General features: G+C 37.0%; 2 protein-coding genes and 1 long non-coding RNA gene across 4 annotated transcripts in view; 1 reads left to right on the top strand and 2 right to left on the bottom strand.

Annotated features, from left to right (window-relative positions):
- LOC144632931 (uncharacterized) overlaps window positions 1-14,586 on the bottom strand; it is a 113,853-nt gene that overhangs the window by 87,038 nt on the left and 12,229 nt on the right. The gene's annotated exons all lie outside the window — the stretch shown is intronic.
- LOC144631995 (tachykinin-like peptides receptor 86C) lies at window positions 1,795-7,853 on the top strand. The gene is made up of 5 exons (XM_078490583.1): window positions 1,795-1,851; window positions 2,222-2,359; window positions 3,805-4,075; window positions 5,091-5,339; window positions 6,013-7,853. The coding sequence occupies exons 2-5, from the start codon at window positions 2,232-2,234 to the stop codon at window positions 6,388-6,390; spliced, it is 1,026 nt and encodes a 341-aa protein (XP_078346709.1). The 5' UTR covers window positions 1,795-1,851; window positions 2,222-2,231; the 3' UTR covers window positions 6,391-7,853.
- LOC144633105 (pyroglutamylated RF-amide peptide receptor-like) lies at window positions 8,350-14,303 on the bottom strand. Of its 2 annotated transcripts, XM_078491899.1 has the most exons (6): window positions 14,095-14,303; window positions 12,557-12,660; window positions 10,425-10,591; window positions 9,770-10,040; window positions 8,952-9,206; window positions 8,350-8,645 (listed from the first exon to the last, which is right to left on the bottom strand). In XM_078491899.1, the coding sequence occupies exons 2-6, from the start codon at window positions 12,635-12,637 to the stop codon at window positions 8,355-8,357; spliced, it is 1,065 nt and encodes a 354-aa protein (XP_078348025.1). In that variant the 5' UTR covers window positions 12,638-12,660; window positions 14,095-14,303; the 3' UTR covers window positions 8,350-8,354. The 2 variants fall into 2 exon arrangements, with proteins under 2 accessions (XP_078348025.1, XP_078348024.1); XM_078491898.1 differs by lacking the exon at window positions 14,095-14,303 and having other exon boundaries at window positions 12,557-13,538.

Genomic DNA, 14,586 nt, shown 5'->3' with positions numbered 1-14,586 from the left:
AAACCACCGGAGACACTTTTGGAGTATCAATTATTAGAGCTCTAAGGACCAGGCTATTCATTATAGTGCAGATCTTATTCTGTCGCTGTAAAAAAAAAAAAAAACGTGACAATATAAAACCGATTATCAATGTAAGGCTTCTTTGTAAGCCCATATCTTGAAAAGGCTTGATTGGGATATGTTAGAAATTTCCTTTGCAAGTGTGCGTAACTTGGGCGATGAAGTTGGAAGAATTAAAATACTCAATCAATAGAAGAAATAAAAAGTTTGCTCTTTTATTTTAGATTTTATATTTCTGTGCTGGCAATGATCCATTTAATGAAACAGTCTCAGAACACCACAGTGTTGAACATTTGACGTGGATCGAATTAATTAAGTTCCTCCTAGAGTATGAATCGGTGAAAGGGAGTGTGTACACTTCAGAAAATTGCAGAGCGGAATACAAAGTTTACTTTTTCGGATTTAAGAAAGCCGCAACCTTTTTTGGCAGGTAAGCAATGTTGGTTGAATTGCTAAGCAGGGTATCTGCGGTTTGTACGTGATGTTTTCCTTTAAAAGCAAAGGCAATACTTTTCTCTCGAGTGGCTCTAATTCAGAAAACTCAAGTGTACGTTATTTCACTTTGTTGTCATAGAACTTATCTCGCCTTCTAAAGTCTTCTAATCATGATGTCTACTAGATAATTTCCTGTATTATTTGCTTGCTCGCGTCAGTATGCCAAGTAATTTCCACCAACTTCCCTCTCAGAGACATTTTAGTATTACTTACGTTCAGGTGATTGCCTTCCAGAGGACTCGTTTTCCCACAAAATGGAACAAATAAGCGATTTTTTTTTGGTTTCTCTGTTCTTTTATGTTGTGAAAAAAAAAACTTGCTTTTTTAAGTAATAAAACAAACCTTAGGGCAGCTATTTTGAATGTCAATCTTTTCAAGTGGTGCCTCTACTTTGATTAAACCGCGACAAACAAAGTTCAGATGTTTTGTTGGCGGTTTTCTTCAGACTGTATCACCGTTCAAGGAAGATAACAAGTTCAAAATCACTTTGAAGCTACAAATTGTTAGTAGGCCACCTCTGACACAAAGTTCTGCCTTAAAGTTTTGCTTTAACTTTTCTAGTTTTTGTTGAAGTTTTTTCACTTTGCCATATTGCTATTTTTTAAAGGTAAGTTAAGTGGTTGTTCAGTTTTTGCTTTAGTTCGAAAGTAAAAATCCTAGTTTTGTATTTCTCTAGATTCTCTACAGGTAATAGGACTTATTCCTCTCCCAAGGTGGCTTTAAGAACGACTGATGCAAAAAGATCTGACACTTTGTTAATTTTTCGCCGTTGCTTGTTCCAAAAATTGACGCCTTCGTACTAACTGTCGCGTCCTACCTCTTTCCTATATTAGTACAAAAGAAAAAAAAGTACCGATGCTTCTCACTTGTATCTAGTCAGTCTATCTATTTTTTCAATATGTCGCGAACAAGGTTTGTTGCAAACTAGCTAGGCTCGTTTCGTTCGTTCCTTGCATCTGGGTGGACTGTAACTCGATGAATTAAAGGCAGTTATGATTTTCATCCTAGAAAAAAAAGCTAATTTAGGTGTAAGTCCAGCAGGAAACAGTTGTACTTCAGTTAAAAGTGTAGATTTTATCACATTTTAACTGATATCTTGGAAGACGGGGTTTAATTAGTGTAACATTAAACCTTGGACTGACAGGAAAAGTCATACCCCAACGACGGATCAAGGGAGAGGGTTGTTGGTTATTGTATGAAATCTCAAAAACCTGTATTTGTGTATAGCATGGAGCTTCCGCTAAAAGATAAGATGGTTATTTTTGGTTGTTATGTCATATAACTTCATTACACCCGGTAGGTTATCTTGGATTTTTCTCTTTTCTAGTGACATCAGAAAAAAAGCAAAAATCGACAGTACAAATCTTCCAAAACAATAAAAATTAATAATATAAAAATATACGTAAACCAATAATAGAGAATAAAAATTTCTGAAAGTTGAAATTTGGGTTAACCTTCATGCCAACAAGGTTGCCATGACAACGTGTAGAAATGTGAACAAACAGTTGAGACATGAAAGAATGTAAGCTAGTAAACGTTTTTGCATTCCAGATACAATTGACCTATACGTCAAAGACCAATTTAACATCTTACAGGTCTTGTACACCTTCCTCCACAAGTCCCGTCATTCAAGAATATAATTTTATTTTCTCAACGTTTCAGATAGAGGACGTGTGATGTGGTATACCACGGAGACGAAGGCCGCTGAGATTGGCCTCACTACAATGTTCTCACTGCTCACAATCACCGACATAGCTGGTAATGCGATTGTATGTCTGCTGATTCTTAAATTCAAAGACATGAGGTCAGTAGTAGGCGGGCATTCTTTATATAACTTAAAAGCTTATGGGAATAATAGCTGATGACTGTTCAAATTCTAACTGGCTGCCGAGAAATGACGCGTTTTTTAACTGTTGGCTGCGATCTGCATAGCATGCCGGAAGAAATTTTCAATTCAACTCGTTATCGTCTGATCTGTAAACATCTCCTCGAGGTGAGAAGTTATTCGTCGTATATGCTGAAAGAAATATCGGGGGAAATCCATATCAAATCTTTCGCGAGCCAAGTAGCACCAATAGATATTCATAGAAGAGTATTGCTGGATTCATAAAGACGCCATTTTACGGTGGAAAGACTCATATTGGGATTCGAAACATCGAGGTTCGTCGACTATTGTAAAAATATATTCGATTCTGGCACGTTTATGGTCGAAGTAAACATGCTAAAATCGAACGGAAATGTCGGGTTATGTATGAAGTACGTCGATGTACTGCGGGCCAACCCAGTTCGTCCTATCATGGTTTTTGATGGATTTTCGCTGGGTTGTTTATTAGGAATGTTTTCACTCGGAGGGCCCAAAGGCCATTTTGATAGCGGAATATCGGCTGATAAAGGATGATATAAACACTTAATATTCGTCTTCTTTAGCGTTTTGTGCGAATAAAGAAGTGGAACATATGCGTATTTCTCGTTCTTCGAGCATGTTGCGCGAAGGATGAGTGGAATACATTTATATTTCTCGTTCTTTAAGCGCGTTGTGCGAAGGATAAGTGGAATACATGTATATTTCTCGTTCATAAAGCATGTTTCGCGAAGGATAATTAGCAAATGTTCATGCATGTCGAACGCGTGCGCCAACCAAACCTTTACAATATAGCATGATTTCAATCAACTAGTTTTAAGAGCAAAATCACTTCTCTTAATTCAGAACTTGACAGATGACTGGTCTAGGTATTATTCTTCCAGCTCCAAGAAAACGGTCCGTAAAAACGTTTAAGTTTCGCCGGAATCGCACGAACAAGACGAGACCTTCTTATAATCTGGCGACAAACTTGTCCGCCATTCCTTATACCAAGGTGACATGCATATGATTGGTCGAAAAATGTCGTGAGGCGTGTTCAACACCGACCGAGGTGGGCTTGATGATTATGTAAGCGCCATGAATTTAACAGTTTTGTTCGTGAGTCCATCGCCCAATTTGCTTGCTTTTGAAAAGGGAAATACATTATTGATTCATGCGAAATAGTGCGTTCGAACAATAATTATGCCAGGCTATATTTGATTGATTTACTTTAATTTTAACCCCGAAATCTAGGGTGGCGTAATTAACCAGAAGACCTGCGAAAAATGAAAGACCGCTACAATTGCGTCTCAACAGACAGAACTTAGCCCTGGTTGGTTGTCACTGGCCTTTTTTACTTTTTTGTTACTCAAAATTTATTTATAAGACTTTAACTAACTTCTTTTCAGAATTCCCATGAACTATTTAATACTGAACCTGGCTGTGGCAGACATAATGGTGGCGCTGTTCATTGTGCCGAGGTTCATCTTCGTCCATCTTTTTAAACATCCTGACGGGATGACGGGTACAGTTCTCTGTAAGCTGCTGACTGGCGGCAATCTTATTTGGATTGGCTCAGTTGCTACCGCCTTTACTCTGGTTGTTGTCGCCATTGAAAGATACCATGCGGTGGTTAATTCGCACAGTAACCAAGGACAGTTGACAGCTGCAAAGGTTGAGGTAAGTGGACAACGAGACAACAAACGTTTCGGGATTGTGAAACACTCCAATGTTTGGGCACAACATTTATTGACCAGCAAAATTACGGAAGGAAACGTCAATAAACGGAAAAAAGAAAAGCTAAGGATGGTGTGGGTAAGAAAGAAAACTGGCAACCGATCTTGCCGTAGCCTCCCACGCAGTCGTTCTTTTGGGCGATCGTGTTTCACTTCTCCTTGCTGGCGAGTTGAGCAATTTGAGATATGGTTATAGCTACGCAGCTATTACAAACTCGCGCGGGGTGCTAGAGGAATGTTATCTATCAATCATCACCTTGAGTAAAACCTCGGCCCCGCTAGAATTGCGTTGCAGACGAACAAAACCCCGGTGTTTTGTTCGTCTGCAATGCAGGCTAGTTTCAATTTTGTTTCGTTTCTTTTGACAATGGCATTAAAATTTTACGGCGTAACGAAGCTGGAAAGTCAGTGAGAAATCGTGAGCTCGTGAGAGTGCTAAAGATCACTTTAGTCCCATTTAAGCTACAATATTGCTTGAAATTTAAATTTCTTTCATTTCTCAATAGAGATATGTCAACTTAAAGTTCTTTAATTAATTTATTGAAACAAAAAAACCAGTTCCTAAATGTTTTTGAAAGAGTTATTGCAAAATATTCACAGCATGAAGACATAACTTTTTGGTGTAAAGCTCAAGAAGAGCTGGCGTAAATTTAAAATTTAATCAGCTTTACTCTAACCTTACATTTTTTAAAGCTGACCTTTATGCCAGCTTTATACTCAAGTGTAAAGGCAGATAAAGAGACTCCTTTACACCAACGTTAAATCACATTTACACACGGTAGTGTAAAGGTCGGTTAAACCACCTTAAACAATATACAATTTATGGTGTAAGGTTGAATAACCAACTTTAAACCAGATTAAACCACATTTATTTTCACGTAGATCCCAATTTTTATGCTGTGATATTCAAATATTTCAAAATATTAAAACATTTCTTCGATTACTCTATATCTGTGCAGATCATCGTTCCTGTTATTTGGCTTTTCGCAGTGATTTTCAATTTACCACTTTTGTTAACCATCTTCTACAACAATGAAAGCGACTTCTGCATGCAAGACTGGCCTCAACAGTGGATGGTTAAAGCCAATACCATCGTGTGGTATTTGGTAACCGGCGTAATCCCGATAATCATAATGGCCGTGTTGTATTCAAGAGTCGTGGTTGCTCTTTGGTTTCAGAACGAGGATACTAGCGACAATGTCCGCATGGTAAGAACTAATTTCGCCACTTGTTTTGCGGGATGTGTGGTGGTTTAATAGTTAATGTGCTGGACTCCGGATCGGGGTCCGGGCTCGAGCCTCGCTGGGGTCATTTTGTTGTGTTCTTGGGCAAGTCACTTCACTCTCACAGTGCTTCTCTCAACTCAGGTGTATAAATGGGTAACAGCGAATTAACTGCTTAAGAGGCAACCCTGCGATGAACTAGCATTTCATCAAGGGAGTCATTTAATGTTACTGAAACCAGGATATGCTCCAGCCTGATGGGCTACTAGGCTTGTATATGCAGACTAAACCTTTTTAGCTACCTTTATTCGGCTTTAAAATACATTTGCAAACACTCTCTCAAGCTAATAATGAATAGCAGTTTGACGTACTTACGTAAATGCTCATGCCAACCTTTACAGTAAGAAATTAAAGTAACACGAGATAATTGTGTTAAGTTATAAACTGCTATAATGAAATTTATCATATTTCCTTTAATGGTATTTCTCATACAGACAGACAGACAAACACCAGAAAAAAGATAGACGGTTAGACAGACAGACAGACAGACAGACAGACAGACAGACCGTCAAACACCTTGTTTTAATTATGAGGCTCAGGTTAGTCCTTTCAGGGGCTTTAAAGCAAACTGCTATTCTCGTTTCCATGCTTGATATAGGCAATGCTTAAAGTCCGAAGGCGAGTGACTAAGATGGTTGTGACTGTGAGTGCTGTCTTTGCATTGTGCCGGATTCCTGCTCTGACCATGTACGTTGTGAGCTATTTCAGCCCTTCACAAGACTACAGCGACGTGCTTCACATAATATCCGTCGTCCTGGTCACCCTGAACTCCTCCGTTAACCCCTTCATATACGCCTTAGTGAACCAGCGCTTTAGACAGCATATTAAGGAACTGATATGTTGCCTTGGCGCGTGCCGGAACAACGACGTCGATCCTATCATAGGAGGAGAAGATAACAACCGCAAATTGAGCAACGCCCCTCCTGTGCAGGTAGTTGTGTTACGACAGGTTTCACAGGAAGTTTCTCGCGCCTGATGCAACTTTACAGAGCTTGAATCGCACGCCTGCTACCAGTGGCGGTAATGTCCAAGTTGCAGCGACAGGAATAATGTCACGAGAACTCTTTCAAATTTTAAGTGTAAACTATGCTAGAACTGCGAGGGTAAACTCACTGGTCAATAAAAAGGCATAAATTCATTCTCCAAGATGCCAATAAACCGTATTGACTGTGATTTATGTGATTTATTTCCAAGAAACACCGTGTGACTTAAAAACGAAGGCCCGACTTTTTCAAGTTTAAGGCCTTTTCTTTTTACAATTTCCATGGCCAACTAATTCCAACACCTTCACTGAATTTTTTAGGTAGTAAAAAATCTCAAGAGACTGCCCCTTTAAGTGACAGTCGTCAGTACCACAAAGTCAGCTGTAGCCACCAAAGCTAGTTACAACATGTATATTACCAAGAAAAACACTTATTTTTACGTGATTACTTTTCATCCATGTCCACCCTGCATGTCAACGAGGCGCAGCTGAGTTGACTATCGCTCATAGAAAGTGAGGGCGAAGTAGTCTTATTCTTTTAGTAGAAAATTTAAGGAATTGCAGTCCAAAACCTACAATTGTTTGTATTTTAAGCCAAAATTCATGGAAAATTGACCCCTCAAAGAGCAACGCGCGTGCGATTGTGTTCTATCGGCGAGTTGAAGCAATGGGAGAACCAATCAGACTCGCGGATTTCCAATAAAACACGGCTGAGTTTTTATTAATTTTAAGTAAATTTATGGACATTAATGGGCATTAGCTTTAAGTTATAATTCAACCAATAAGAAGGTGATTGTGAAACAAATAAAATTTAATTTGTTTATAATGTATATTCTATATATTGGGCTTGCCTTACGTCATTTTATTTGCATGAATCCCAGTTGAACCATAAGGGCATTTATTGACATTATTGTTGTTTACTAGTATTTAAAACTGTATGGTATATTGTATTGAACTTAGCCACTGAACCTTTAGTAAAGGTTTTCAAGTCTGTATTACTGCTACTAGGAGAAATGTGGGTATGCTTTTAACCATAACAGTTTTACAGTCTGAATTATAAGTTAAGAATACTGCGGTACCTATTTTCCCATTGCGTTTTCGTATAAGTATTCGTAAAAGCTGTAAATAGTTTTCGCTCCTTAATAACTTGTATGGGTTTTCTTAATGCATAATTAATTGACATTGATCAGCAATAAACACTCATAGTTTAAATTGCACGTTTGAAACTTAATCTCTGCAAGAAAGTGTTTCTATGTATTGAGATGACAAAACCAGAGCTTCATTCAATTAAATGTATCTCTCGAGCGTTATGATTTCAGTTACAAGCAAACGACATTAAATACAACTTTGAAAACGCTTCAGCCAAAAAATATTTCAAAAACCCTTATCGCAATCCGTTTTAATCTCCCTCACTTTTGGCCATCCGTACCTAATTTTGTAATTGCCGTGTTATTGAAATTCCTTCACTGGTTTAAACCGGTGAAGAAATATTAAAAGCGGTTATTTATATTTTACCCAATTTTATGGAAATTTCTCATAAAAAAACCGCTCTCATGCTTAAATTTAGCTAAAATCCGTGACACAGTTCCTTTAACTGATGATCTATGTATAGCTAAAATTTTAATTTGTAGTTGAAACAAAATGTGTACAAAATTTCAACTGTTAGCTGAGAATCCAGCAATCCATCAACCGGGGTAGGGGCGAAACGAGGAAGAATCCAGATACCTATTCAGATCTTCTTGAAGTGTTTAATTGTATTAACTTGATGTTCCAATTGAAATTGTGTACGCAACAACCCAATAAGATAAGACTTAACTTGACAGTTTGTCTCTAACAGTTCATGTTTGATATTTTTAACGATTCGATCCTCAGTTGCGAGGTTGTATTTCACGTCGCGTTACGTAAGTTTGGGTGAACATACCCTGCACCATGGGTCGTGCGTGGCAAATTTGTAAGCTTCATGCTTCCAGCATATCTGTTGTGTGAATCCTGATCGTAGAGCGACATTTGCAGCACAACATTCCCTTCATCTTCTGTCTAAATCTTTGGTTCACCAGAGCGTACACAAAAGGATTAACAGCAGAGTTAAACAGGATCATTATGCTGGCAATACCATAAGCCACATCGCTGTACGGGGACCTGATATACTTTAGTACGTACATACACGCGTCAGTTAGCCAACAGACTCCAAAAATGACACTGACAATTACGGCCATCAAGGTGACTCGCTTTCTTATCTTCACCACAGCCTATGTGAAGAGAGAAAACGGTAATAGTTAAACAGTGGTATACACACGTAAGGAGGAACAAAATATGTAGACATGAAAGAAACCTGTAAAACTTGACGCACGAAAATGGTTCTTTGAATGTGAAACAAAGTCAGAACAATTGAGATTGATTTCTTATCTACTTTTACTTTAAAGTGACAAAACGACTAAATCAAATAGCCGGAGAGGGGTTGGGTAACTATACATACGTTGCGTTTAGGACTGTTTTTTTCCTTTGTACTGAAATACAAATTTTCTTTAAGTACTCATTTTTCCAAACACGGCTACCTTTTGTCGATGCGTGAGTTGATTGTCCTCATAACGTTTGAACCACAAATTGTAGACAATTCTGGAGTACAACCAAACCATCAGTGCCAATGGAAGAAGGGAAACAATGAAAAGCCAACTCAAGCTATTTGCTACTCCCATCCACTTCTCAGGCCACACTTCCTCGCAGTCTCCAATTTTCGTGTAAAAATTGAAAACTAGGAACTCTGGGATATTCATGATAAATGCGAAGATCCAAGAACAAGGAATAATCACCTGAAATAACAATTTATTTCGAAAGTTATGCCACTAACGCAGAATAAAGTCCAAAAAATTAAGTCGGGAGCTGTAGTAGAATTATTTTTCTTTAGATCTTAAATAATATTGTTTTAACACAATTAACACCGGGGATGTACAAAGGGCTATTAATGTATTTGGAATTCTGTGCTATTAAAATATATTAGAATATTCCTCTTTTAAAGCTTTATTCGGAAGTCTTCGGAAATCTTTGATATAATTGATGGAAGAAATCGATTGTAAACGTTAAAAAATGAAAAACCTCCAATTGACATTCGAAAATTATTTTAAGTTATCCGGCAAAGGAAAAGCATAAAATACTATAGGTATATGATCCTTTCTCGTGGAGTATCTTTAATATACCATATCCTAGCTAGTTAACTTTGTAAATAGTGTGAAACCCAGTTTGTCAACTGTCGGGCTTGTTTCTAGAGAGAAGTACTCTTTGAGGCATACAGCTTATTTATTTTCTTACTTTTGAAATTCTAATAAATTTATTGTCGCTGTTGTTTATTATTTTATTGTTGTAGTTACTGACACACCTTCAGTTTGCCAGTAGTAATTTTTCCTCGAATACCACGAGGATACGTCACTGCATAATAGCGTTCAGCCGAGATGGCCACTAAGGTGAAGACTGACGAAGCAGCTCCAACCCAAGTGAAGTTTCCACCTGTCAGTAATTTGCATAACATTGTACCAGTCATCCCGTCTGGGTGGGTGAAGGTGTGGCTCAAAATGTATTCAGGCACATGAAATGTTGCGATCATCATGTCCGCCACAGCTAGGTTAGCAAGCAGAAAGTTTATAGGAATCCTGCGGAATAAACAGATTTTTTATCTCGCACATGATTGGATAAAACAGCATAAATGCAAACGCCTCGAGAGCAAGTTAGAACAAGGTGCCGTAAAACAAAAATCATTGAATATTTTAACCCTGAACGTATTGGCTGTTTATCATTATTTTACATAAAAAACAATCAAGAAATCTCGATTGGGATGTAAACGGTAGGACAATTCTAAAGGCAGTTCCAGGCCTTTCGCCAGGCTCGACGCGTCTACACGGCTACTTAGCCCAGTTCTAGGCGCTTTGGAATATGCTAAATCTCATTCGCGTTCGAGGTTTCTGCTCACCATTTTCCCATACAGTGAACCAACCGATTCCCCTTTGTAAATGGTAAACATCTATATTTCGACATACCTCAAGTCTCTATTTCTTTTCACGATCAGGCAAACAAGAGAGTTCCCAACGATGACTATGACGATGAGTATGGAGAGAACTGTTGTTATGGCAACAGCAGCAGTTTGGGGAACTGATCGCATGGACATGTTTGACGACGCCAAGGCGTCTTCTGTAACTTGGTCCCCCTTGAAACCAAACAAACACAACTAATATCAGTTAAAAACTAATTCCATTTCTAAAATATAATTTACAGTTGTTGTAACATTTCTACCACTTCAAGAGGAACTACAAAATTAAAACTTTCAATCTTGATACTACGACTTCCAATTATTCTTTGTAGATTTGCAAGTATTCTCGTGCATCAAAAAACACTGAAAATATCTCACGTAACTGCATTAAATAGAAGTTTTTAAAAATAATTAAAAATGTATCACACAATACAGACAAATTTAAGTAAAAGTCTTTTTTTACTTCAACTAGTGTTATTAATTGCAAATATTTTATAGGCGCCTACCTGGCCCCCCTTGAAAGCAAACAGACACAAATGGAACCGGTTAAAAACTAATTCCATTTCTTAAATAATTTACAGCTGTTGTAACATTTCTATTTCTTTAAGAGATATCACAAATTTCAATATTTCAATCTTGGTACTGCGAATTTTAATTATTATTTGTGGATTTGAAAGTATTTTCGTACATGTATAAGGACTTAAAATATCCTGACGTAACTGCTTCAAAGTAGTAGTTTAAAAATAACTTTAAAAAAAGGTATCAGACCGTACAAACAAATTTAAGAAAAAGTCCCATTTTACTTAAACTGGCGCTTAATTTCCAAATGTTTTAGAGGTGCTCTTCATGTAAAATCGTTTTTTGTTATAAGAAAGGTTGATGAAAGGACGGATCTCCATCAAAGCTATAGTCTTTCAATCAACTTCACTACTCTAAAGCTGGAAAGAGATAAAGGTTAGACAAAGTAGATCGACCGACAACATGGTGACAACTGCTCAGCCTGTCAATGTAAATTGATAAAAAGCTAAAGAGAAGCGATCGCGACCTAAAGTACAAAAAAGAATTAATAAAAGTAAAGTGAAATACATACGTACGTGAACAGCTTGAATTAGCTGCGTAACGAAGATGTAATAACAAATTAAGCGAAGTACAGCATCGAGGAAATTGTTAGGAACTTAATTTTGGTGCAGGAACTGATTACTTACGATTTTGATTATAATGAAGGCGAAACTTTTAATTTTACGTAAAACTTTCAATTTTACGTATACTATTTAAAAAAAAAAAAACTTTATCGACCGATAATACTCACCAGAAAACGCCTGTATTTTAGCATTGCTGTTAACTATAACTTGCCCCTTTGTGCCTAGTTAATTTATAAGGTCTGGGTTTTTTGTCTCTTATCTTACTTTACTTATCCGTGCATTGACAGCTTGACATACAACGCTTCGCAGGAATATCCACGAGATTAATTGATTAAAATGACTCTACAAAGAGATTGTAAGGCATCCGGTAAGTTAAGTGACAAAATGATCCCTCTCGATCGGTAACAGTCGTCACATAAAAACGCGCGTCATCCTTTAAAAATTGCCATTACTGTATCTAATCCGATGACATGCAGTATAGCAAAAAATAAATATCTTAAGACCGTTAACCATTTCTGTCAGCTTGCACCTCTAACTAATTCCACTTACTGATAAAAAAGACTTCGAACAGTCTGCTTCTTTTCACTTCTTGGAATCTTACGTTTCAAGCGAAAATTTGAAAATGATGCAAATGGCTAAGAAAAATGTTATAAAAAGACTAAACTCGCCGTATGAATAAATTGAGGTGATTCGAAGACAACAATTTTTGTAAATTGATTGTCAATATCATTCATTTAATTGTTTTTGATGCTAGGTACGCCAGAGCCTTTTAATGTGTTGACACAAGAAAAGAAATAAAAAAAAAAACAAATTTTGCAGTGGTCTTTTTTATCAAGCTTGTCGTATGCCCAGCAGATTTCTCTTATTAGAATCATTTCACCTGCTATAGGTAGGTCAAACTTACTGCGGTTTTTGAAGATCCGGCCTAGTGGTCGCTTACAATCAAAATATTAAGCAAGGTAAAAGAAAGAAGTCACCTGTTTGACTTTAACCCACTTACCTCACTTAGTATGATATTTCCGTTGTACCAATGACAGCAGAAAATTTCAATTTGTGTTGCAAGCCTTAATACTGTGTGCATTCACTCTTGAGGCCTCCAGTTGTCTTTTATAATGAAATTATTAAAAAGTTTCAATAGGCTGATATTATCGTAGTGAAAATTTGCCTCGTTGATGATTTTAAAGTGTTAATCCGGGAACCGTGAACACCATCATTTTTCTTTGACATGCAAGTTTCTGCAGAAAACCATCAAGTGATAGCTCAAATTAAACTGCAAGAAATACAAACTAATGGACAGCGATGGAATCAATTGGTTGTTTTTGCAAATCATTTGTCAACTGTTCAACTGTTTCTTGTCCATTTTCGTCTTCAAAGTATTATAAAAATGTTCACGGTTTTCGTATTCTAACAGTAATCATCGACGGCATGTTATACTAATGTCAGTTTTGATGTTCTAGCCTTCGAAAAAGCTAAAGCCTTTAGACTGCTCAGTACTACTAGATAAATAGACTAAGCTAAGTGTTTTTTCTTTATATCTTTGTTTGCCAATGAATTAAATTTAATTTAACTTATGCTAACAAACTTGGTAAAAAATTCTGACATTTAGAATAAAGTAGAAGAAAACTGGACCATCTCAACATCAACAATTTAATCCTGCTTAATTTCACAGCTTTGGAAATAATTCAACTTTAAAAACTATTCTTAAACTGAATTTCACAAAAGGAACATTTTGAGCCACAAATTCATAAATTCGCAGCATTTCAGCATTGTAAGTAACGCTTAGCTTACCTTTGTTCACCTTTGTCTAAATTGACTCGCTTTAACTGGGTATTGTTTTGGTTTGGTTACTTTATCTAGTTTTCTCTTTTCTGTTGTTGTTCGGTTTTCAGTTTGCGAAAGGACTTAAAAACTACGTAGCTTAGACATTTTCCATGCGCCTTATGTTTTAGGAGGTGCAAAATAGTAACTGTTTACATTCTATTTTTCTTCCTCCCAAAACGTTCTTGTTTCGATTTCATAAACCTTTTTTCAGACGATATGCAATCTTTTGTTTGGCAGTAATATATTATGTTCTACATGTATCTTATTACTTAAAAAAACTGATCAAAAATGATGAAATTAGCCTGGAATAAAATAACAAAGTTAAATACATTGCATAGAAATAACTTACGCATAAAAGGGACCCGGCTTACACTTGTTTTTCCTTTAGAAATAGAGATGGCTGAAGATGGCTACGCAATTAATTTTCAGTTTTTAAACTTAAGAACTATTAACAAAGCTAAGCGACTATTTATTCTTGTTTTTTTTTATAATCTAGCCAGCATCGAGTCCCTTCCGTCATGTTAGAATCCACCGACGTTGCCATAACAACAGTATTATCAATGCTCATCATCTTGGGCGTAGTTGGGAACTCTCTTGTTTGTGTCATCATAATAAGACATCGAGATATGAGGTATGCATAAACAGAAATATAGGTAGATAAGATTTGATTTTGTTTTAAACATTTTTAATCTGGTTTAATCGTCAAATCGTACTTACCTGTAAAGTATATTTAGCTTGAAAGTAGTGCTAGGAAGGATAACCCTTCATCCAACAGCCGCTCGGGTTTGTGGGCCGGAAAGTAAACTCCTGATTTTTCAAAATGTGGGTCTTTGACATACCAACAACGTATGTTGGCCTGGAACATCTCATTTTGGATTCAGCATAGATGAAAGCAATAATGCCTTTATACTAAGACTGCGTTGGCTAAATATCTGCAAGGTTTCCACTGGTCTACTGGTCTACTGGAGGTACCAAGCGAATGGGGGGGGGGGGGGGAAGGGGGGAAGAGGATAAAAGTTTATGAACCTGCAGCCGTTCATTCACCCTTTGATAAATCTACTCCTGTACACATCACATCACATCACATCACATCACATCACATCACATCACATCACATCACATCACATCACATCACATCACATCACATCACATCACATCACATCACATCACATCACATCACATCACATCACATCACATCACATCACGTCA

The sequence above is a fragment of the Oculina patagonica genome, chromosome 12, assembly GCF_052425735.1.
Source record: "Oculina patagonica isolate OP01 chromosome 12, crgOcupat, whole genome shotgun sequence".
In the NCBI taxonomy this organism is placed as follows: Eukaryota; Metazoa; Cnidaria; class Anthozoa; order Scleractinia; family Oculinidae; genus Oculina; species Oculina patagonica.
Note: the sequence above shows the minus strand (reverse complement) of the source record. Positions and strands in the feature narration are given on the sequence as shown.